At 35.1% G+C, this 23,661-nt stretch overlaps 1 protein-coding gene and 1 pseudogene across 1 annotated transcript; both read right to left on the bottom strand.

Moving 5' to 3' along the window:
* Positions 1-600: 600 nt before the first annotated feature.
* LOC131658782 (cytochrome P450 71D9-like) lies at positions 601-11,757 on the bottom strand (annotated as a pseudogene).
* Positions 11,758-20,153: 8,396 nt separating this feature from the next.
* On the bottom strand, positions 20,154-21,821 carry LOC131662296 (F-box/FBD/LRR-repeat protein At3g26920-like). Its single transcript, XM_058932037.1, has 3 exons — positions 20,988-21,821; positions 20,733-20,900; positions 20,154-20,551 (listed from the first exon to the last, which is right to left on the bottom strand). Exons 1-3 carry the CDS (start codon positions 21,732-21,734, stop codon positions 20,291-20,293), a joined length of 1,176 nt encoding a protein of 391 aa, XP_058788020.1. The 5' UTR covers positions 21,735-21,821; the 3' UTR covers positions 20,154-20,290.
* Between the last annotated feature and the right edge of the window lie 1,840 nt (positions 21,822-23,661).

Raw genomic sequence — 23,661 nt, 5'->3', positions numbered from 1 at the left:
ATAATGCATACGGACCCGTCACGCCCTGCACTAATTTTTTTATGACGAAACAAAATTTTAAATCCGCATCCTTTACAAAGTCCGCCCCATTCCACTCCATCTTTTACAGAATTTTACGGAATAAAAATAAACAGAAAGGACATGTGCATTTGTCACCCCTAAATATTGACATTCAAAGTGCTACTAATTCCGTTCATCGTAAACACATCATACTGAGGTTAATTGTCATTATATTCCAGAAAATCGGACAATAATGTTATATCCAATTCTCGTGTCATATCACAACTTGAGCTTGTAGATATCTTGAGTAAGATTGTACCTATACCTCAACATCAACTTATTGACATATTGATTTTTGTTGACCTTCTATTAATATAATCCAACTCCTATATAACGTTACAAGTTTGTCTTGTAGTATGATTGATGGAACCCAATCAATGAAAGGCACCAAAAACAAAGATTTTTTTACATTGACAGCTTTATTATTCCAAACAACAATAATACCTTCATTTCATAGATTTGAAATCTTGATAGACACACAAATACACAGTAAAATTATCTCCTTATGATACAAACATTAGACATACATGGAGAAGTAAACTAAGGATGATAAGTGAAGGGAAAAAGGTATAAATCATCTCTCTTTGAAACAGTTACTCCAAAACTCTCACTCATATCCAAATCTTCCTTTTTAACTCCAATAGGAAGTTTCCAATCAAAGTGATGCATCAACAATGCAAGTGCAAACTCAACACTCACCAAAGCAAATGTCACCCCTGGACACATTCTTCTACCAGCACCAAATGGAATGAAATCAAAACTATTACCCTTATAGTAAACACTATTTCCATCAAATCTTTCAGGATAAAACCTATCTGGATCAGACCAGAAACTTGGATCTCTTGAAATGGCCCACACATTCACCATCACTTTGCTTTTATAAGGTATATCATATCCATTTATCTCACAAGCTTCTCCACATTTTCTTGGAAGTAAAAATGCACCAGGAGGGTGTAATCTTAATGTCTCTTTCACAACATTTTTTAAACATTTTAATTTCTCCATGTCACTTTCATTTGGTAGTAGTTTTTCTTTATCAAATACCTCTCTTAACTCAGCTGGTACCTTCTCCATTATTCTTGGATTTTTATCATCTCAGCCACTGCCCATGTTATTGTAGAAGCTGATGACTCACTTCCACCACCATACATATCCTTCAATATCAAAAGATCTAGTTAGTTAAATAGGATAGTTTATAATTAAATCCCTTCTATACTTTTAAATAATTTTAATTAGGTACTTAAACTTTTAAATAATTTTTATTTGGCTCCCTAAATTGAGGAAATTAATTACAAATTAAAATTTAGAGACCCAACTGTCAGGGCAAGGTGTAGTTTTCATGATGTCAAAACATTGTGAATCAACTACAACTTAAGTGGAATCATAGAAACCGAGCAAATGCAACCAAGACAAGTATTTTTGGCTACAAGACACTAATAGGTCGACTCATAGACACAATAGGTCGACCTACTGCAAGCATCTCCTGAAAAATTATATGTAAGGGCTGAATGCGTCGACGCATTACATGCATAGGTCGACGCATGAAACTTTGGTGAAATCTCGGGTATGTGCACGCTGACTCCTCAGGTTGACGCATCAAATTTTGGGTGACTCAAGTACAAGAGCAAAATGCGTCGACGCATTGAAGGAATAGGTCGACGCATGAGATTTTGAGGAATTCACGGGAATGCGCACGCCGGACCTTCAGGTCGATGCAAGTGTCATGTTTAGCTCTCCTCAAGTAAAATACTCTCCATAGATCGACCTATGCAAGGATCAGGTCGACCTGTCGCTACTTAAACTGGTTTTTTTGCTGTGTTCAAATCAGCCTATGCATTGTGTGTGGTATAAATACTCAAATGATCATTCTCAAGCATTTAACAAGAAACGTGAAAGATTGACTCAGCTTCTTCTCATCTTCAACCTTTCGCTTATTGATCGAAAATCACACATAATCATCTTTTTCGATCGGAGTAAGGAACGTGTGTTGATAAGGCTCGACGGTAGAGATTTTCTTGTTCGAGATTCGACGGTAGACATTTATCTTGTTCGAGTGAAGAGTGTTGAGGGTGTTTCTTGTATAAAACCTTAGGGTTTTTCCTTCTTCATCAAAGTTTTGAGTACGAAGGTTTTTGACGATCGGTTCGCTTTAGAAATCAATTCAGCCGTGCATAAGGGATTGAGGGATTGAAGATCCGCTCAACAAACTTGCTACAACCGGGGGATTGAGAAAGGAACGATCGGGGTCTTGATCGGTGAAGATCATTGACATTGACTTGATTCAACTTGAATCAAGGGGAGGATCGAATTATATTCAATTTTACTGCATTTGTGTAGTTGGTGATTGGTACATTCTATCCTTGTTAAGCATTTTGCAATCAAATAAAACTTTCCTAATTTTATTTGAAATTAGGGGCAGACGTACTCCTGCAAGGACGATAGAGGAACTGCCTTAACAAATCTCGTGTTCCTTATCGCTTTTACTTTTATCTCGTTTCTATTTGTTTTCGTTTATTTTCATTGTTGAGCAAAAACTAAGGTTCGGTAAATATCGATCACCAAGTGTTTGATAAAATTACTCAACCAACATTTGGTAAAATTTTAGAGAAAATGTTCATTGTGAGTAATATACCATCTAGGGTGCAATTAACAAAATTGATATATTCGTTAAAACTTAATTTGTTATTTTTCAATTTTCATCCGAAAGGTTTATAGTACATATCCGGTCCTCGATAACGTAATCGCTCTTAGACGATTAAGTGATTCAGGGAAGTCACGTTTCAAAAGCTAAAAATTTTCTTAAGTTGAAAAAGGTGGTCTATTCACCCCCTCCCCTCTAGACCATTCCTATCGTCTAACACCAACTTTAAAAAATAAGTTTAAGATTTAATCAAAATATAAGGATTTAATAAATTTTTTCTAATATTCAAAAACCAAATCTAAATAACTTATCCTAAAGTAATTAAACCAAAATTTAAGAAAAAAAAAAGTAAACCTTATCACAATTTTAAACTATGTGATTAAAAAAGTTAAATGTATTGGTCTTTGCAAATATATTATTTTTTGTTTTAATCATGTAATGTTTTATATTTTAATTTTGATATTAAATTTTTTTTTGTGTAAGCAAGTTGATATAAATGAGAGAATTAAAGGTTCTCCAACCTTTTTACACAAAAACGGGTAAAACCCGACAAAAAAACGGAAGGGCAGAAAATTACCAACTAAATAAATTACGAAAGCAAACACATAGGATATTTACTAAAATCGTAGAAACTAAAGTTGGACTTGGTAATTTCTCCTAGAACCGACCACTTTCAAATTAAAATCTTTATATTCCATACCGTACTATCAACACTCCACCCATCGTTACGGAAGCAAATACCGTTACGAAGTAACCATATAGACCAAGAGGTAGCTAGCCATATCACACCCCATTTACCCTCTTTCATTTTCTTATCTTTACAAAAAGAGTACCAATCCATAAAACTCGAGGAGCACTCTTCCTCCACGCCCACCAATTTACCTATCCACTTAGCTATGTCATGCCAAATTCTCCTTACCACTATACAATCAAAGAAAGAGTGATCTCTACTCTTCTCTTCAACATCACAAAAGAAGCACTTTAAATTAGTTAAAGGAAAGACAATACCTCGTTTCTTCAATAAATCCTTTGTAGGAAACCTATTCACAAGAAGTCTCCAACCGAACGCTTTTACTTTGTAAGGGACGTCGGAGTTCCACACAAGACACACAACATCATCATATCTATTTCGGGGCCCAAACGGTATGCGAAAGGAAGCATAGAAATCATAGCAAGAAGATACCGAGAAGGCTCCTTTCAAATCGGAGATCCACACCGTCATGTCTTGTTTATCTTCCACTAAATCGGTTCCTTCTAACTTTGTAAAGAGAGAAGAAAATTCCACCCGTTCCGCCATCGTCGACAAACTATTATTGATACCAAGATCTCCCCATTTCCAAACACCATCACTCCATCCCCCCATACCGGCAACCGAAACCTTTTTCAAGCTAGAAAAAGCATAAAGATTCGGATAAAGCTCACACAACCTATACTCCTCCAACCAAATAGCCTCCCAAAAAGGAATATGGAAACCATTACCCAAGCCAAATTTACACAAATTCCTAATCGGGTCCTTGAGAGAATGAGAGCCAAGTTTGATAATATCTTTCCACCAAGTTGAATGAGATGAAGAAATTAGACCTCTATTGTCCCCACAAAAATTCTTCAAGGAAATGTCTCCGTAACGAGCCTTCAATAAATCGTACCACAAATTGTCTTCACCTTTCAAAATCCTCCATCTCCATTTGTTAAGAAGAGCTAAGTTGAAATCTAGCAAAGATTTTATTCCTAATCCTCCACACTCCAACGGTAAACACACCTTCTTCCAACTCACCCAATGAATCTTCCCCGCTCCCTCCAATCCTCCCCATAAAAAATTTCCTTGAATACTAATAAAAGCTTTTATGACCTTCTTCGGCATCTTATAAAAGGACATAGTAAAGATGGAGAGAGAACAAAGAACCGATTTCAAAAGAGTAATTCTACCTCCAAGGTTAAGAAAACTATTTTTCCAACCCGCTAATCGCTTCTTCATTTTGTTTAAAAGAGGGATCCAAGTGTGGAATTTCCTAGGATTGGCACCAATCGGAATTCCGAGAAAATTGAACTTGGAGGATTCCATCTTGCATGAAAGAACGGAAGTCGCGGCTTCCAAAAAGTTTCCACTAGTATTAATTCCTATCAACTTGCTCTTGTGATAGTTAATACCTATCCCCGAAACTAATTCGAAGGCTTTCAACACCGCCTTTATGGCCCAAATATGTTTCCAAGAACCTTCCCCTATCAACAAAGTGTCATCCACAAATTGAAGGATATCAACCACGCACATTCCGTTAATGGGAAAACAACAAAATTCTCCAATCTCAATAGACTTCCTAACCAAGCTCGTTAATCCCTCCGCAACTAAGACAAAAAGAAAAGGAGATAACGGATCACCTTGTCTCAATCCTTTTCCTACGACGAATTCGCTAGTGGGGCTACCATTAACTAACACCGACATATTACTTTGAAAAATCAAGAGCTCCATCCACTTTCTCCACAACAAGCCAAATCCCATTTTCTCTAATAAAAATCGTAGAAAGTTCCAATTTACCTTGTCATAAGCCTTCTCGAAATCCACTTTGAAAAGGATACAATTCCTATCCCCCTTCTTAGCGAAATCAACCACCTCGTTAGCCACCAAAACTCCATCAAGAAGTTGTCTTCCCGGCACAAACGCGGTTTGACAAGGAGAAACAACGGAGTGAAGAACTTTTATCAATCTCCCCGCCAAAAGCTTGGAAATTGCTTTATACATACAACCTACAAGACAAATAGGTCTATATTCATCCAAAGATAATGGATTCGGAGCTTTAGGGATCAAAGCCAAAAAAGAGGAAGTGACCGCTTTTGACAACACATCGCCGGAATGGAAGCAATTGAAGAAACGAATAAAATCATGTTTTAGAAAGAACCAACATTTTTTGATGAACAAGAAAGTATAACCATCCGGGCCCGGGCTCTTAGAATTACCACAACCCCAAATGGCTTCTTTAATCTCCTCTTCAAGAAAAGGTTGTTCAAGTTCCAAACTTTCCTCCCTACTAATTTGATTCAAGAAACTCCCTTCCAACCTCATCCTCGTTCTTTCCGACTCCTCAAACTTTTTAGCAAAGTGATTCCTAACCTCCTCTTTCACCCCTATTACCGAATCAATAATAGAACCCAACGAAGTAATCGGTCCAATATGATTAAAACTTCTTCTTTCCTTCATGACCTTGTGAAAATACCCACTATTGCAATCCCCTTCCTTTAGCCATTTAACTCTTGATTTTTGAACTAACATATTCTCCTTTATCCTTAAATTCAACCAAAAAGATCTTGTCGCTTCCTTCCTATTATGAATTAAATCGGAATAATTACCATCTACAACGTCTTCCAAACAAACATCCCCATAATTAATTTCCCTCACCTTTTCCTCCACTTCCAAATCAATCTTTCCAAACACCTCTTTATTCCACCATTTCAATCTAGCCTTTAACAAATTAAGTTTTTCTTTTAAAACAAAATCTCCTCTTCCTTCCACCTTGAGCTCATTCCACTCCTTCTCCACAAAAGGAGTAAAAGAATTGAAAGTAAACCATTCATTGTTGAAGTTGAAAGGTTTAGGCCCCCAATTATTGTTGTCCATAACTAACCAAATGGGACAATGATCCGAAATATCTCTTTGGCTAATTAATTGACCAATAACACCCCATCTACTAACAATGTTATCCGAAATAAGAAATCTATCAATACGACTCATGGATAAACCATCACCACTATACCAAGAGAATTTCTTCCCTTTGCACGGAATATCAACCAATTTACTTTTAACAATGAAATCCGCAAAAAGGTTAATTTCATTAGAGTTGACAAAAGAAGAAGTACATTTCCTTTCTCTTTGGTGTTTTATAGCATTAAAATCCCCTCCAATAATCCACTCCCCATCGTTAAACTTCTCCTTCAAATCCAACAATTTGGCCCATAACTCGATCTTTTTGTTCAAAGCACACGAAGAATAAACATTGACAATATAGTAATAGTAACCCTTCCAAGAAACTTTTATCCCCAACAAACCATCTTCTTTGAAACTAGAAATCACCTCCATCAAACCTTCCTTCCAAAGAATAAGTAACCCACCGGACATACCACTAGAGTTAGAAAAAGAATAACCAATTGAAGTGTTGCTCCAAAAACTATTAACGCAAAAACTTTGAGTATTGGGAAATTTGGTTTCTTGAATTAAGAACACATCCGCTCCACCTTTTTTAATCAATGAGCTAACTCTCCTCCTCTTGAGAGCGTTACCTCCCCCTCTAATATTTAAAGATCCAATAATCATTGAGAACCCGATGTAATCTCCTTCTCAACCTCCTTCCCTTCCTTGCTAACTTTGAACTCTTTCTCTATTTCCTTTAGCACTCTGTTTTTTCCATCCGCATTAGTCACCCCCAATGCCTCAATAGCCCTTATCAATTTATCTCCTTTATCTCCATCTAAAAAATTCCATTGTTTCAAGTTGTTCCTACTTATATCTGAGTTCTCCATGTGCACCCCATAGCAAACTGAGTCGCTACTGTTGTTATTACCACTGTATGAAAGCACTGTATTCTGCCCTCCAATAAAAGACTTTTCTGCCACCAAAATAGGCGCAGAAGCAGCTACAACCGGTCCACTAACTCCCTTCCTCCTGTTGTACTTACGTTTTTTCAGCATCTTCTTTTTAAATCCTCCCCCAAAATCTTTAACAAACATGAACTTCACCTTCTTTCTAATATTATTCTTCACTGCCAGTTCAATTTTCCCCTGCGCACCATCATTCACAGCGTCATTCAAAGTTGCAGAATTGGCTATCAAATTATCCTGAGGATGGGCCTGTGGACTTGCTCTATCAAAGTGTCCTAATTCTGAATTATTGACAGAAAAGACCGACTCCGAAACCTTTGTAGCAGAACATCCCTTCCCGTGCGAAGTAACCGGTTTTTCCGAGACTGCATGACTGCAATTAGCAGGAGCAGCATTAAGTTGTGACTCAAAATCTGAGATTTCCTCAATGGAATCACCTGATTCTTCCTCCCCGACACGATTGCCATTGAATGATTCATCCAACCACAGTTCATCCGAATCCACAGAATCTGAGGAAGTCGGGCCAGAAAAAAGAGATGAATTGCTACCTGAAATTCGACGGTGAAACGAGACATCTTCGGCAATAGCCAAAATAAACGGTCTTCCATCAATTACCACCGATACAGTCGACTGAAGCGTGAGGGAGCATTTCACCTTCAGAGTGAGCCAAGCGCAATCGAATCGGTCGATGTTACAATTCCAATTTTCCATCCTAACAAGAACCGACAGAATTACCCAGCTTCTCAAAAAAACTCAGATTCCACGCAACACACGGCACTCCAAATACGCGAATTGTGACCAATCTTTCCGCGTCGACATCTTCCTCTTTCCAATTCCTCAGAACCACAAACCAATCCTTCCGCCTTGAATCTTCTGTTAGTTCCTCCATAGCCCCCTCCACTAATTCCTCGAGTAGACACAAATTTGGCCCCAACACCGATACTTTGATGGAGAAAATACCAGCTGAACGAAATGCATCAGCTAACTCATAAGCCGAAACTGGAGATTTGACTTCCCCTACCATAGCCTTCGAATACTTTACTCTATCCTCTGCACTCGTGAAAAATTATTTTATTTAATTTTTGTTATTTCTTCCTTTAGTTTTTACAATATTAGTGTACAAGGAATAGAATTATAGAAATCAATTTTGAAATGTATTAAAACAAAAAAATAAGGATAAAAAAATTAAAGAAAAGATATGCAAAAAGATTAAAACTAATTAAAAATATTATTATATACGTTAAACTATAAAGTTAAAGAGTAGTATATACTTGAAAATAAATTTGCTTACCAAGATCACAGCCTTGATACTATTATCACTTAAACATTCTTGATTCAAGAGCACACAATAAGATATACCTCAATTTCTCAACATGATCTTCATTGACTCTTGATTTTGTAACCTCCCTATGCTCATTAATCATGTTTTGCATAATCATATCAGCTTGTTTACGCAACTTTTCAAGCTTAGGCTTAATCCAGATAAGTGTTGAAGCCATGCATAAGAAGGGAACAAATCTCCCAACTCAAAACCTCCAACAACCCTAAGAGTGTCTTTGAACGAGTTAATTCAAAATTCAATTTTTTTTTAAAATTCATGAAATTTCCTTCATTTTCAAAATTTATTGATTGGATGAAGTATTTGAATTGCTTCTTTTTTAAAATTTATTGTTCGGATAAAGTGATGCAATTCAATTAATTTATGAAAAAAAATTAATATAATCTCATTCATGTATACAAATATGTTTAAAATGTTAAAATTAATTTATGTTTAAAATGTTAAAAAACATATGTTTAAAATTTTAAAACTAATTTATGCAATTTTAAAATGTTAAAAAAAACAATTTTAAATTTAATTTCATTCATACATGTATACAAATATGTTTAAAATGTTAAAATTAATTTATGTTTAAAATGTTAAAATTAACTTATGTTTAAAATGTTAAAATTAATTTATGTTTAAAATGTTAAAAAATATGTTTAAAATGTTAAAATTAATTTATGCAATTTTAAAATTTTAAAAAACAATTTTAAATTTAATTTCATTCATGTATACAAATATGTTTAAATGTTAAAATTAAACTATGCAATTTTAAATTAATTTATTTATGAAAAAAACAAGTTTAAATATTGGAAGCCTTTGTTTTTGTATTTTGAAAAGCATAAATATAAAAAAAAATATAAAAAATAAAACATATAAATAACTCAAAAAAATATAAAAAGTTTATATACAAAAACATAAACAATGTATTATAAATCTTATCATACTCGACTTAAAATATAAACTACTAATATATTAATTTCATAACATATGTCAAATACACATGTATAAGAGTGTCCAACTAAAACTTTCATTCTTCAATTTCAATTGTTTCCCTATAAAAGTAAAAAAATACAAAGTTAGCAAAATTCTATTATTACTTTTAATATATTAGCAACTAAAATAAATACCAAGGCATAAAAAATTACCTTGGTCTCAAGGCATGGAAGCCAATAGAAACTTTTTCTTCTCCCACAATAGAAGAGCTTTGAGAATCGCTATTTTATTCAGATTTTTAGTCAACCAATTGATTGCTCCATAGCGTAAAGTGTCATCACAATCGACAATCATCTCCATCTCATTCAACATTTCTTGCACCACTTCTTGAGCATTTCCTTCCATCCTTTTTTTTACTAATTTGCACAATATCTTTCAATGACTCAGCCACTTCTTTAATAGAGCTTATCATCCATTCTTTGTCTCTACCCTTATAAGCCCGAGTATATTGCACTTTTTTCTTTGTTGCGGAACTTGATTCCTCTAAGTCAATATGCACAGTGGACCATTCTTCATCTACAACAGCCTCTTTGCTCATGACATCATCTGCATCATATGCATGTTCTACTTGAACTCCACTAGCCCTATCTTTCACACATATGTCTACAATGTCATTCCAATTCGAAATGACCTTAAATTGGAACCTTTTGACTTCTTCATGTGACTTAAAAAAAATAAAACAATAATGTCAATAGCTTGAAATATCAGTGTGGAAAACTAAAACAGTCATGCCATATGTTCTAATAAGTGTGCTCTACAGAAAATTGTATACATAGACAATAATAAGAGCCTTGCATCCTCAAACTACAAATTTTTTTCCAAAGGACATATCATGATAACAATAAAATATCAATAATAAAGAAACAAAAATAAATTAATAAGTTATCAATAAAAAAATTTATAATAACAATTATGTACATAATTAGTTTAACAATAATATAATGATGCATTGGAATTGCTTACTCTCTAATCCCTGAGTAACACAAAGAAAGTTACTATAGAAAAAATATGTTAAAATATGTTGTACCTCATACATTAGTATCGACTTTCAATTAAATCCTTGTAGTAAGATTTTGATTAATCCTTATGTCTAATAATTATGATTCAACCACTCAACTTAACATTTAAAGCAACTCTGCTATGCAGGGTGTAAAATGAGTTTCTCACATTATGGACAGGATCATTGACATGAACTTATAATTAGACATATCTATTAAATACAATATTTAATAAAGTCTAAGAAATATTTCTTCTCCCTTGATATTCAACAAACATTTTCATCGCAAATGTGTCACGAAATGTTGTTCACTCTTCGGTCACTTAAACACTTGCGACCTCATCCACACCACTAGTTGTTCCTCTTTCTGTTTGTTGGTTGGTTAACACTTCATCAACAATAGATAAAATATCCAAGTCTTGAGCCTCTAAAAGTTGATCACTTTGTTTTTCATCTATCATGAAGTTGTGCAACATGAAACAAGCATTAATAATTCTAATTTGTGTTTTTATATAAAAAAAAAGAAGGAGTTCTTAATATACTTCATCTTTTCTTCAATATTCCAAATGACCTTTCAATTACATTCCTTGCACTTGAATGGCGAAGATTAAACAATTTCTTGTAATTTTGAGGAATATTTCCAACTCACTCTTTGAGATGATATCTAGTCCCTCTGTATGGTGCTAAAAATCCAGGGCCATTTGTATATCCCGCACCCACAAGAAATTATTTACCTACAACATTTTTTTTATCAAAATAAAGAAAAAAATCATATAGTTACATTTGATCCACTAAATAAAAAATGTCAATCTATTACCGTTTAGAATTCGAAGACAATTTTTACGACGTAAAGCATCTCGCAATACCCGAGAATCTCCTGCAGACCCTTCCCACCCCAGTAACACATAAATGAACCTTAAATAAGGACCACAGACTCCTAACACATTTGTAGATATGACACTCTTTCTATTATGATATCTAGGCCTATCATCTGCAGCAACTGTTACTGGAATATGCGCCCCATCAAGTGTTCCAATTGAATTCTAAAAACAATTTAAAAATCACTACAACTATAGATACCTAAAAGGGTTAGAAGTTGTAAAACAAATTTCAAACTTACCTCAAACCATTTCCAATTATTAGCCTCAATGCCATCTATATTATAGTCGTGAAACTTCAAATAATCTCGACTTACTTTTGTGAGATATTGGATCGAACTCTAGTATGGCCGAAGGGTAGCTTCTTGGTTCGACAGGGTTAAGCATGAAGTCGAAGGTTGTTCACATGCTTGTGTTGAAGATGCTAGGGTTGTTAGCATGTTAAATTAGGTTTTAGTGTTTAAATGCTAATTTGTTAAGTTAGCTTGTTTATTAAGTTGGCTTGTGTAATGGGCCTTGTGGAAAAAGCCCATTAGTTAGTATGTTAGGTTTTATAAATAGCATACTAGTCTCTCATCATTGCTAAGTTGCAAATCCTAATTTAGGGTGAGAGAGGTTATTTGTTATTCTTGTAAACTTGTAATCTTGTTCTAAGAGAAAGTAAAAGAATAGCAGTTATAACCAATTATTGTGTTCCTCTTCTTCCTTGTCCTTTATTCTTCTTTGGTTTATACTTTGTTCTTGGCATTGAATTCACAACAAATTGGTGCGGTGAACATGGAGAAGATGCCGTCAACAAAGTATGAGATTGAAAAGTTCACCGGAGTGAATGATTTCGGTCTGTGGCGCTTGAAGATGAAAGCCCTACTGGTTCAGCAGGGTTGTTTGGAAGCGTTGAAGGGAGAGGCAGCCATGAATGCTGCATTAACGGCAGCAGAGAAGACGACTATGATTGAGAAGGCACACAGCGCAATTTTGTTGAGCCTTGGTGATAAGGTTCTCAGGCAGGTATCAAAGGAGACGACGGCATCAAGGTTATGGGTGAAACTTGAAAGTTTGTACATGACCAAATCGCTGGTAAATCGACTCTACCTGAAGCAAGCTTTGTATTCATTCAAGATGATTGAAGATAAAGTGTTGGCTGAGCAGTTGGATATGTTCAACAAGCTGATTCTTGATCTTGAAAATATTGATGTGAAGATCGATGATGAAGATCAAGCGCTGTTACTATTGTGCGCTTTGCCTCGATCACATGCTCACTTCAAAGAAACTCTCTTGTATGGAAGGGAGTCCCTGACGTTTGAAGAAGTTCAATCAGCCTTGTACTCTAAGGACTTGAATGAACGAAAGGAGCATAAACCTTCGACTGTTGGCGAAGGTTTGGCCGTTAAAGGAAAACTCTTACGAAAGGATGGTATGTTCGGCAAGAAGAAAGGCAAAAGCCAGTCGAAGTCTTATAGTGGCGAAGCATCTGGCATTCGATGCTACCATTGTAAGAAGGAGGGTCACACAAGAAAGGTGTGCCCTGAACGCCTGAAATATCATGGAGGTAAGGATAATGGCAACGCTGCCATTGTTCAAGATGATTTCGAATCATCTGATGTTCTTGTGGTTTCAAGCAGTGACTCTAAGAAGGAGTGGATTATGGATTCAGGTTGCACTTGGCACGTGACTCCAAACAAAGACTTGTTCGAGGAATTATGTGATCAAGATGGTGGATCAGTATTGCTGGGAAACAACAAGGCTTGCAAGATTGCAGGTGTTGGATCTGTGAGATTCAAGCTCCATGATGAGTTAATAAGGTTGTTGACTGAAGTCAGGTATGTTCCTGATTTGAAGAGAAATCTGCTTTCACTTGGTGAATTCGACAAGAAAGGATATGTTTTCCAAGGAGAGAAAAGTATCCTAAGAGTCATGAAGGGTTCGAAGGAAGTCTTGAGAGGCGTGAAGAAACAAGGCTTGTATACCCTTGAGGCTGAAGTTGTAAGTGGTTTGACAAATGTTGCATCCACGAAACCTTTTGTCGAAAACAGAAATCTGGCACATGAGATTGGGCCATGTCAGGGAAAGGGGTCTGGTCGAATTAGGGAAACAAAATCTGCTTGGTGGAGACAAAGTCGAAAAGCTGAAGTTTTGTGAACCCTGTGTACTTGGAAAATCTTGCAGAGTGAAGTTCAACAAAGGCAAACATAGAACACATGGATCCCTTGATTACATCCATGCTGATCTTTGGGGGCCTACAAGGTGTGCATCACATTCTGGAGCGAGGTATTTCCTATCCATAGTAGATGATTATTCCAGGAAATTATGGGTATTCATCCAGAAGACTAAGGATGAAACTTTTGAGAATTTCAAAAGTTGGAAGACTTTGGTTGAAAATCAGACTGGCAGAAAGGTCAAGAGGTTGAGAACCGACAATGGCCTTGAATTTTGCAATGAGGCATTCGACAGTTTTCGTGCTGCCTCTGGTATTGCAAGGCATAGAACTACTGCAGGTACTCCACAGCAAAATGGTTTTGCTGAAAGGTTTAATCGAACTATTTTGGAGAGAGTCAGATGCATGTTGACTAGTGCGGGGTTAGCGAAGGTGTTCTGGGCTGAGGCTGTTTCGACAGCAACATATCTGATAAACAGATGTCCTTCGACGGCGTTAGATATGAAGACACCTGAAGAAGTTTGGTCGGGACATCCACCAGATCTCGACAAATTGAGAGTATTTGGATGCGTAGCCTATGCTCACATTAGGCAAGACAAGGTCGAACCTAGAGCTCTGAAATGCATGTTCATGGGATACCCAGAAGGAGTTAAAGCTTATAGGCTATGGTGCCTAGAGCCAGGTCACAGAAGGTGTATCACCAGTCGAGATGTTGTTTTCAATGAAGCTGAAATGACTTTTAAGAAAACTGATGATGTTGGTCGAAGTGCAGAAACATCTGACGAAGAGCTGGAACAGGTAGAGATTCCTGTTGAGGTGGAGCATGTTGATGTTGAATTGCATATCCCTGATGAAGTCGAAGAAGAAGCTGAAAATGCTGAGGAAGTTAAGGAAACTGACGATGACTACCTATTGTCGAGAGATAGGTCGAGAAGAGTCATAAAGGCACCTCAGAGGCTTGGGTATGTAGATCTTATAGCTTATGCCTTAATCTCTGCAAGTGAGGTTCTAGACGAAGAACCTAGAGACTACAAGGAAGTTATGAGGAGTCGAAATAAGACTGAATGGCTGAAGGCCATGGATGATGAGATGAAATCTCTTCATGATAATCATACTTGGGAACTGATCAAGAAACCTGTTGGGGCAAGGTTAGTCAGCTGTAAATGGATTTTCAAAGTTAAGGAAGGAATTGAAGGAGTGACGTCGAAAAGATACAAGGCAAGGTTAGTTGCAAGGGGTTTCACTCAGAAAGAAGGTGTCGACTTCAATGATGTGTTTTCTCCTGTTGTGAAGCATAGGTCCATTTGAATGTTACTTGCCATGGTAGCACAGTTCGATCTTGAACTGGAACAGATGGATGTGAAGACTGCGTTCTTGTATGGTGATCTAGATGAAAAGATCCTGATGAGGCAGCCTGAAGGGTATGTCGAAAAGGGGAAGGAAGATTATGTGTGCAAGTTAAAGAGATCTTTGTATGGGCGGAAGCAATCTCCTCGACAGTGGAATAGGAGATTCGACAAGTTCATGGCACGCATAAGTTTCATTAGAAGTCAGTTCGACCACTGCGTTTACTTCAGATTTCGACCTGGTAATTCATTTGTTATTTTGTTGCTTTATGTGGATGATATTCTCATAGCAAGCAACAATGTTGAAGATGTGACGAGGGTGAAGGCTGAACTCAATAAGGAGTTCGATATGAAGGATCTAGGAGCTGCTTCCAGAATTCTTGGAATTGACATTCGAAGAGATAGAAAGAAGTCTAAGTTATGTTTATCTCAAGAGGCATACCTACGGAAGATTCTTGAAAAGTTTGGTATGTCGAATTCGAAGCCAGTTGTGACTCCAACAAACCCTCAATTCAAGCTGAGTATTGATCAGTGTCCCAGTAATGATGTGGAAAGAGTCTATATGAATAGCATCCCATATGCTAATATAGTTGGTTCTTTGATGTATGATATGGTCTGTACTAGACCCGACATAGCATACGCATTAAGTCTTGTAAGCAGGTACATGGCGAATCCTGGAAAGGCTCACTGGCAAGCATTGAAGTGGATTTTAAGGTACATAAATGGGTCTCTGAATAGAGTCCTAATTTATGGTGGAGCCTTGGGTGAAGATGGTAAAGCAGTAATCGAAGGATATGTCGACTCTGATTATGCAGGTTGTATGGATTCCAGGAAATCTATTTCTGGATATGTTTTCACTATGTTTGGCACAACAATTAGTGGGAAAGCAACACTTCAGAAGGTTGTTGCTCTATCAACCACTGAAGCGGAGTATATTGCATTAACTGAAGCTGTGAAAGAAGCATTGTGGCTTGAAGGTTTTGCGAAGGAGCTGAAACTTCAAGGTCGAGGTATCACTGTTAAATGTGATAGTCAAAGTGCAATACACCTGTCGAAGAATTCAGCCTATCATGAGCGAACTAAGCACATTGATGTGAGGCTGCATTTTGTCAGAGGAGTAATCGAGCGTGGAGAAGTCCAAGTGCCGAAGGTTTCGACTGAAGACAATGCTGCTGATATGATCACCAAGACATTACCGAGTTGCAAGTTTTTCCACTGTATGCAGTTGCTAAAGCTGCATGAAGAAAGCTAGTCTGTTCCCTTGATGTTGTAGAGTTAGATCCAAGGTGGAGATTTGTGAGATATTGGATCAAACTCTAGTATGGTCGAAGGGTAGCTTCTTGATTCGACAGGGTTAAGCATGAAGTCGAAGGTTGTTCACATGCTTGTGTTGAAGATGCTAGGGTTGTTAGCATGTTAAATTAGGTTTTAGTGTTTAAACCCTAATTTGTTAAGTTAGCTTGTTTATTAAGTTGGCTTGTGTAATGGGCCTTGTGGAAAAAGCCCATTAGTTAGTATGTTAGGTTTTATAAATAGCATACTAGTCTCTCATCATTGCTAAGTTGCAAATCCTAATTTAGGGTGAGAGAGGTTATTTGTTATTCTTGTAAACTTGTAATCTTGTTCTAAGAGAAAGTAAAAGAATAGCAGTTATAACCAATTATTGTGTTCCTCTTCTTCCTTGTCCTTTATTCTTCTTTGGTTTATACTTTGTTCTTGGCATTGAATTCACAACAACTTTCATAACAGCTCTAAGGACATTATTGAATTGTTTACTCACTGTTTATTTCGATCTACAGTAGTTAAAGTGTATGACTCTATATTTTAGGTTGTGAGCAAGGATATGCAAAAACATTGCCACAACTTCAGTTGTTGGGACATTTCTTGTCTTTACCAATTGCCTATTTTCTTCTAAAATTTTACAAAGTTTAAAAAATGCTCCTTTAGTGACTCTTAGTTGCTCCATGCAATCAATTTCTATTCATCTGTATAGACGGTTAAGGAAATTGTGCCTTTCCAATTTCCAATTACGAGTTGGTTCCTTAACAAAATATTTGTCATGATACCAAGCCATTACTCCTAATAGCGTAGTAACAACACTAACAACAATTAATGTTGTTTGCTCAAGCTCTTCCATTTCTTCTTCATATTTTTATGCTTTATTGAAGTGTCGACTATACTAATGTCCATTTCTTGAAAAATAAAGATTTTTTTATGAGAACATGGGAGAGTAACATTCATTTTGTAAGTAAAACAAGTCATATAATCCTACACATTGATCACAAGAATTAAAAAATTAAAAAAGACACAACAAAACAAAATAGCTACTGCATATACAAGTAAGCTAACACCTCTAATTATACTTATATTCAAATCAATTTTGTCATAATTTGTCCTAAGTTGGCCACTCTAAGCTAACTACTACAGCAGCCTAGTAATCTTTTAAATTCATTTCAGATTTTATATGTTTGAAAGAATATAATATCAAAATTTACAACAAAACGAATTCACATAACACCTAAGATCATTTACAATGGGGGTGTTGAAAAAATTATTCAATAGTTGAATGTCTACAATGGTTTGTTGAATGAGGTGTTTAATGTGATGTGGATTAATTGGTGTTGAAAAGATTCAACATGTTGAATGAGAAAAAAGTGGGGCCACATGCAACACTTTACACAATTTTATTGGTTGTTGTGATTATTTAGATTTTATTTTCTTTTAATCATTTAAAATTAATTATTTCATAGTAAATAAATTTTTTATTTATTTTTATTTTTATCAAAATTCATTATTTTTTTTCCTCTATAAATAGAGACTTGGTTCATTTGATTTGGACTCATAAAAAAAAATTCACTTTTAATTGATAATAGATATTAATATATAATCATAAAAACAAAACTTTAAAAGAAAATAAGAATATGATGTGGGGTAGGGTGTTGAATTTTATTAAACAAAACCATTGTAGTGAAAAAAAATTGAATAGGTGTTGAATTATTAGGTGGAAGAGAGAGAAGATGATGTGGAAGATAAAAAGTGAAAAAGTAGGGTGTTGAATAATGTAATCATTGTACATAGTATAAGAAGTAATCGACAAACCAAACAAAATATCCAAAATAAACACCTGGCAAGCAATAGTGAAAGTTTTATGCAGAAAATAATTACTACCAAGCATGGTTAGAACACCATCAGATAAGACAATACATGAGAGTGTGAGTTTAGTTATGCATACAGTGTGGAGTTTATAACCAATGAAAACTCCAAAATAAACTCACAAGCAAATGCCAGGTTGTTAAATTGCTCGTAGTTTGAAAATGCTGAAACACTGACTTGCAGCCCCAAAGACATGACATATATCACTGCATCCAGGAGTTGTATTTTAAAACAAGGGTTAAATATACAAAAATCCCTGTAATATAGGCGAAACTTGCTTTTTCTCCCTGTAAAATAATTTTTTTCAAACACAATCTTGAAATATAAAATTTTTGCCCCCTAAGTGTAAAATTTAGTCCCCTGAAATATTTTCTTGTTTGATTTCCCCCCTCCAATTTGGTGTTTTAATTGCACGTTTAGGGGATAATCCAAACAAAAAATATTACAGGGGGAAACTAAAAAAAATATTACCAGGGGTAAATTAAATTTCGCCTATAATAATGAAAAGTGGTATTAACCCTTAAAACAATAGCCTTCTGGAAGATATGATTTCCACTACAGAAAATAAATTACTCATGTTCTAAATTGGAATTTCTATATTCAATTAATTAAGAATTGTTTGATTAGCAACTGATTGAACTCGTTACCTCATACAAATCATCATGAATTAATTTAAGCACAAACAAGCTTTAGCATCTTATATGACTATAAATGAGCTACTAAGTTAAAATAAAATGAAAAAAATTTCATGATCTCATTGACCATATAAGTGGATTACCAATGTATTTGAATAACAATAATAAGATCCACTCCCATTTTAATAGGCTATTTGTCATGGATAATATGGCTACTTCCACCTGTACAAGGAATTAGAATATAATTTGCTACACTCAGTTTGACATACATGAATTGAAATGATTAGTAGAGTAAGCAGTTGAAACTAATACATATTTAGCAACTTGTAAATTAAGCTAATTGCATTTCATTGATACTTACTTCAAATTTATTAAATTTATTATAACTATCAAATGTTGATTGGGCACACTCTCCTTCAGAAAGATATTCTCCATGAGATTACTGTATTCTTTCTAGAAAATCTGATACTGTGGATAATAAGAAGCAGTGTAGAAGCCAAGTCTTTAGCAATGGAAACTGTGATTTAAGAACCAATATGATCAAGAAAGTTGCTCAGAAATCAAGCTTATGGTTAATCACCACAAACTAACTAACCAACTAAGATCACTCAATTACATTCTCCTCCTCTTTATACATTAGTATTTATAATATTGTGTTAGATGAGCTTCTTCAACAATTTCAAATTTTTACAAACAATGCCTAACCAGTGTTATCAAACAAATAGTCATGGATACATCAGAAGGCCACATCAAACTCCAAATAATCAAAGAATGATGGTTCAATTAGCCTGTAATACTTTCAAATTAAAATTCCACAGCATAGACAAACCAGATATATAGCATCACAAAGAACAAAATTTGTACAAAAATATACAATTTTATCAGGGTACCTGAGAAGAATATTGAGTGAGAAGAGCGAGTTCGGAAACCTTAACCAGAATGAGAGAGAGAACGAGGGAATTTACAATTTTATCAAATTAGGTGGAATTGTAAATTCCCCAAAATTAGTCATTGTAAAATATCAAATGAAATTCCATTAATTTAAAAATTCTGTTATTTATTTATCCAAACAAGGGATTTGGGGGAAATCATTTTAAATTCCCTCTAAACAATACATTACTTTACTAAAATACTCCATCCAAACAAGGTTTGAGGCAGTTACTCTAGTTGAGCATTTCGATTTATTTTTCCACAAACTTAGAGATTTTGATTCTGTCAAAAGTATTAACTAGGGATTGGCTTGTGGCAAAGTTCCCGGTTAACATGCTTTTGATCAGAAGGAGTGGTGCTCCAACCCTCTGGCTTGTTTGCCTTAATCCTCTCTTTTGTTTTCTTAGAATTTGATAAACACTTGTAAAGGATAGCTAAAATTTAAAGCAGGGACTAAGAAAATGAATTTAAATTACTTAGAAACATAAATATACAATTGTAAACATGACAAAATAAATCCCAGTTCTAGTGTTTCAAATATCATAAAATCCGAATTCAAGTAAGAATTGTACATATCTTAGCCCAAATTCGTCAATCAAATATAAGTTCACAGCTTCTTGGACACACAGATAGTTTCTGCAATATTTGATACTTTGTGTTTAAATCTATGGAATCTGCGCAGTGAATTTTCATGGTAGTTAACACTTTTGAATGTCGCATGATATATTCTGCAAGTAAAAGGTCACACTTTGTGCCTCTATAACATCTTTTGAGATGAGATGTAAGACATTCAGGAACAGTCAGTGGATCCTTCCAATTCTTCTCTTTGATTCCACTTTTCTGTTTTATTCCCTGCAACAACTCAATTATTATACCAACCAAAACAAACCAGAGTTAAGAATTTAAAAAAATAATAATAATAATAAAGTCAAATTATCTATATGTGCAGCGCTAAAATATCTGTATGCATACGCTGTAATTTGCCTACGGTGTAGAAAGTTGGTGTAAACATAGCAATGCTCATAAAACAAACCTCATGAATGATAAGATGTTGAAGCTTGGGACTCTGTTGAATCATTTCAAGTATCCACTTCCACTTGCGCCACTTGGGGCGCCATCGTGATTCTATACTGTTAAAGAATAGCTCCATTCGAGTAAGATTGTAAAAGAATGGGATTTGGACAATCTTGGGTTGCAGTGTCTTCATGAAATATAAACACAAAATAATAGAAACCAATTAATTTCATGATTTATAAAACTTGAAGTGAAAAAACATAAAAGATCATACCTGGTTTATATGGAGAATGAGTGACTTGCAAAAGCACAAGTAAAGAATAAGTTGAATAGCAGAAATAGAAATAGTAGCACTCATCAAGTTGGGAAAAATTTTATTCATTTGATTTCGATAGTCAACTTCAATTGCTTCCAGTTCCTCTACATTGGGAAATGGATTTCGATACTCAACATCAATTGCTTCCAGTTTCTCTACATTGGGAAATGCTAATAAAAAGCTGACCATATTTTGTTCCTGTCTGAAATAGACATAATGCAAATGAAGAGTTTTGATAGAAGAAACATTTATTTGAGGAACGTCTTTGTCAAATTTTACTCTTGTCAACTTGAGAACAGTGAGAGTCTTACAAGTGAGTATGTTAGAAACATATTTCACCTCTAAATACTCACAACACATGTCAAGTTCTAGGGTTTGAAGCCCTCTTTGTGTTGCTGAGTTGATGAGCTTGAAAAATTTGGATACTGTCCCATAACAATAACATTTATAATACTGGAGTCTGAATAATAGTATTGGTAAATTAATGTCACGAGATTGCATGGCTGAACATAGATCATCGGTTCGGTACAACTGAAGATTGTCGAAAGCGGGGACAGAAAGCCATATAGGTTTCCATCTCTTTGAGAGGATGCTTGTTCTGACGGCTAATTTGGTTGGGACAAAAGAGAGAATGTGACACAGAATTGAGTCAGGAAGGTCACTAATCCTATCTTCTATCGATGGTAATCTCTTTCGATTCTTCATGGCAGTAACGATTATGGCAGTCGGTGGATACTATTGTTGAGGAATGTTACCAAAAGACAACGCACGGCGATAAAGAAAAACTGTGAAGCGGCAGCAGCCTAATATATTATATTATATATTTATAAATGGGATTAGGTTTGGGATAATGAACTTTTCAAACATTTTTTTGCCCAACAAGTTATTAGTTACGATTTATTTACATCATGTTATTTGGCACTTAGTAAAAATAATAATACTAAATCGTGTGTTATGTATTTAAAAAAATATATTTAATAATACTAGAAGTGAGAATTTGACTTTGAAAACCTAAAATATCATGTCCTCTAAAATAAGTTAAAGGCTTTCTTCTAATTTTTAAAATGAGCTTCTTAGAAAAATAAAAAAAATTAATAATCCTATATAGTGGTGGAGTTTGGGCCTCAAGGGCGTGCTTTCCTTGAGATACTGATTTCGAAGGAGCCCGAGGCCAACTTTTGTTAGCGCAACATTCCTTTGACACCACTTCTCCACCTAAAACCTTAAGGTGATAGGTGGGTGGGTTCTCTCACTTATATATGCTCAAGTCACCACACGCATTTTCAATGTGGGACTATTATCCACACTCACACTTGATTCTCAACACTCCCCCTCAAGTGATGCTCCCTTTTTTTTCTCGAACCAAAGGCTCAGACATTCTTTTGAGCAACACATCTTTGTGGGAGAGACACCACTTCTCCACCTAAAACCTTAAGGTGATAGGTGAGTGGGTTCTCCCACTTATATATGCTCAAGTCACCACACGCATTTCTAATGTGGGACTATTATCCACACTCACACTTGATTCTCAACAACTTTCGGAGGTTACGTGGGGAGCTTAAAAAACTCCTCTCGGGTGGATTAGTCGGCACGGAGGAAGGATACCACTCTATTAATATATATATATATATATATATATATATATATATATATATATATATATATATATATATATATATATATATATATATCATTAATATATTTTTTAGTCGGCCACAGGCCGAATACGTGTAAGGGTCAAACATTTAATTAGGGTTGTAATTGAATTCATTTTTGGAGGGATTTTTTTGTTAAAAAAAATGTCTAAAATGATGATATCTCCGTTGGTTTTGTTTATTTTAGTTTTTAATATTTTTAAAAGGGTTAAATATGTCTGGGTTCCTATAAATATGCAACCCTGCAATTTTGATCCTCTAAAATTTTTTCTCGAATAATGGTTCTCGCAAACTTTTTCATCCACAATTTTGATTCTTGCCGTCAAGTTTCATTGACAGAAGTTGACGTGGCACAAATTGCGGGGGTTTTAAACCTCCTCTAAACTAACCAGAAAAAAACAAAAAAAAATTGGTCTGCACCTCTAATTCCTTTTCAATATCTTCCCTCAATTAAATTCACATGGATGTATGAGAATGAACCATTCATGTCCATTTTCATTTCCAATATAGTCTTGCTCTAGAGGTTTATTTGATAGTGCTTTCTATTGAACTGTATGTCACAGAGATTTAACATAAGCTTTTGCCCCATTTTAATTCTGATGCAGGAAGCTGTTATTTTCCATACTTTCTGGTTCATAACTTGTTTTAATTGGTGGACAATGTAATTTGTGATTCCTTTTGATCCCTAGTGCAAAGCAAATATGTTGACTATTGCTATGACATCTTCTCTTCTGTTAGAAAAATCTATAATATAATCTTTGATATTATTTTGAATTGGTATCTGCACACTGTTAGCATTTATGTACAATATTCTTTGTTTTAGTTACCTAATGTGATTTATGCTATTTGACATGTTTATCCTAGTGTGCAGTAAATAATCTTTATCTCCTGTCACTTTAGCTATTCATTGTCCCTTGATTTAGTCCTAGTCAAAGGGAAAATATGGTTACATAGCTCCAGTCTGGTTAAGTATTACT

The sequence above is a fragment of the Vicia villosa genome, linkage group LG3, assembly GCF_029867415.1.
Source record: "Vicia villosa cultivar HV-30 ecotype Madison, WI linkage group LG3, Vvil1.0, whole genome shotgun sequence".
NCBI lineage: Eukaryota > Viridiplantae > Streptophyta > Magnoliopsida > Fabales > Fabaceae > Vicia > Vicia villosa.
The sequence above is the reverse complement of the archived record's forward strand: the minus strand, read 5'-3'. Positions and strand labels throughout refer to the sequence as shown.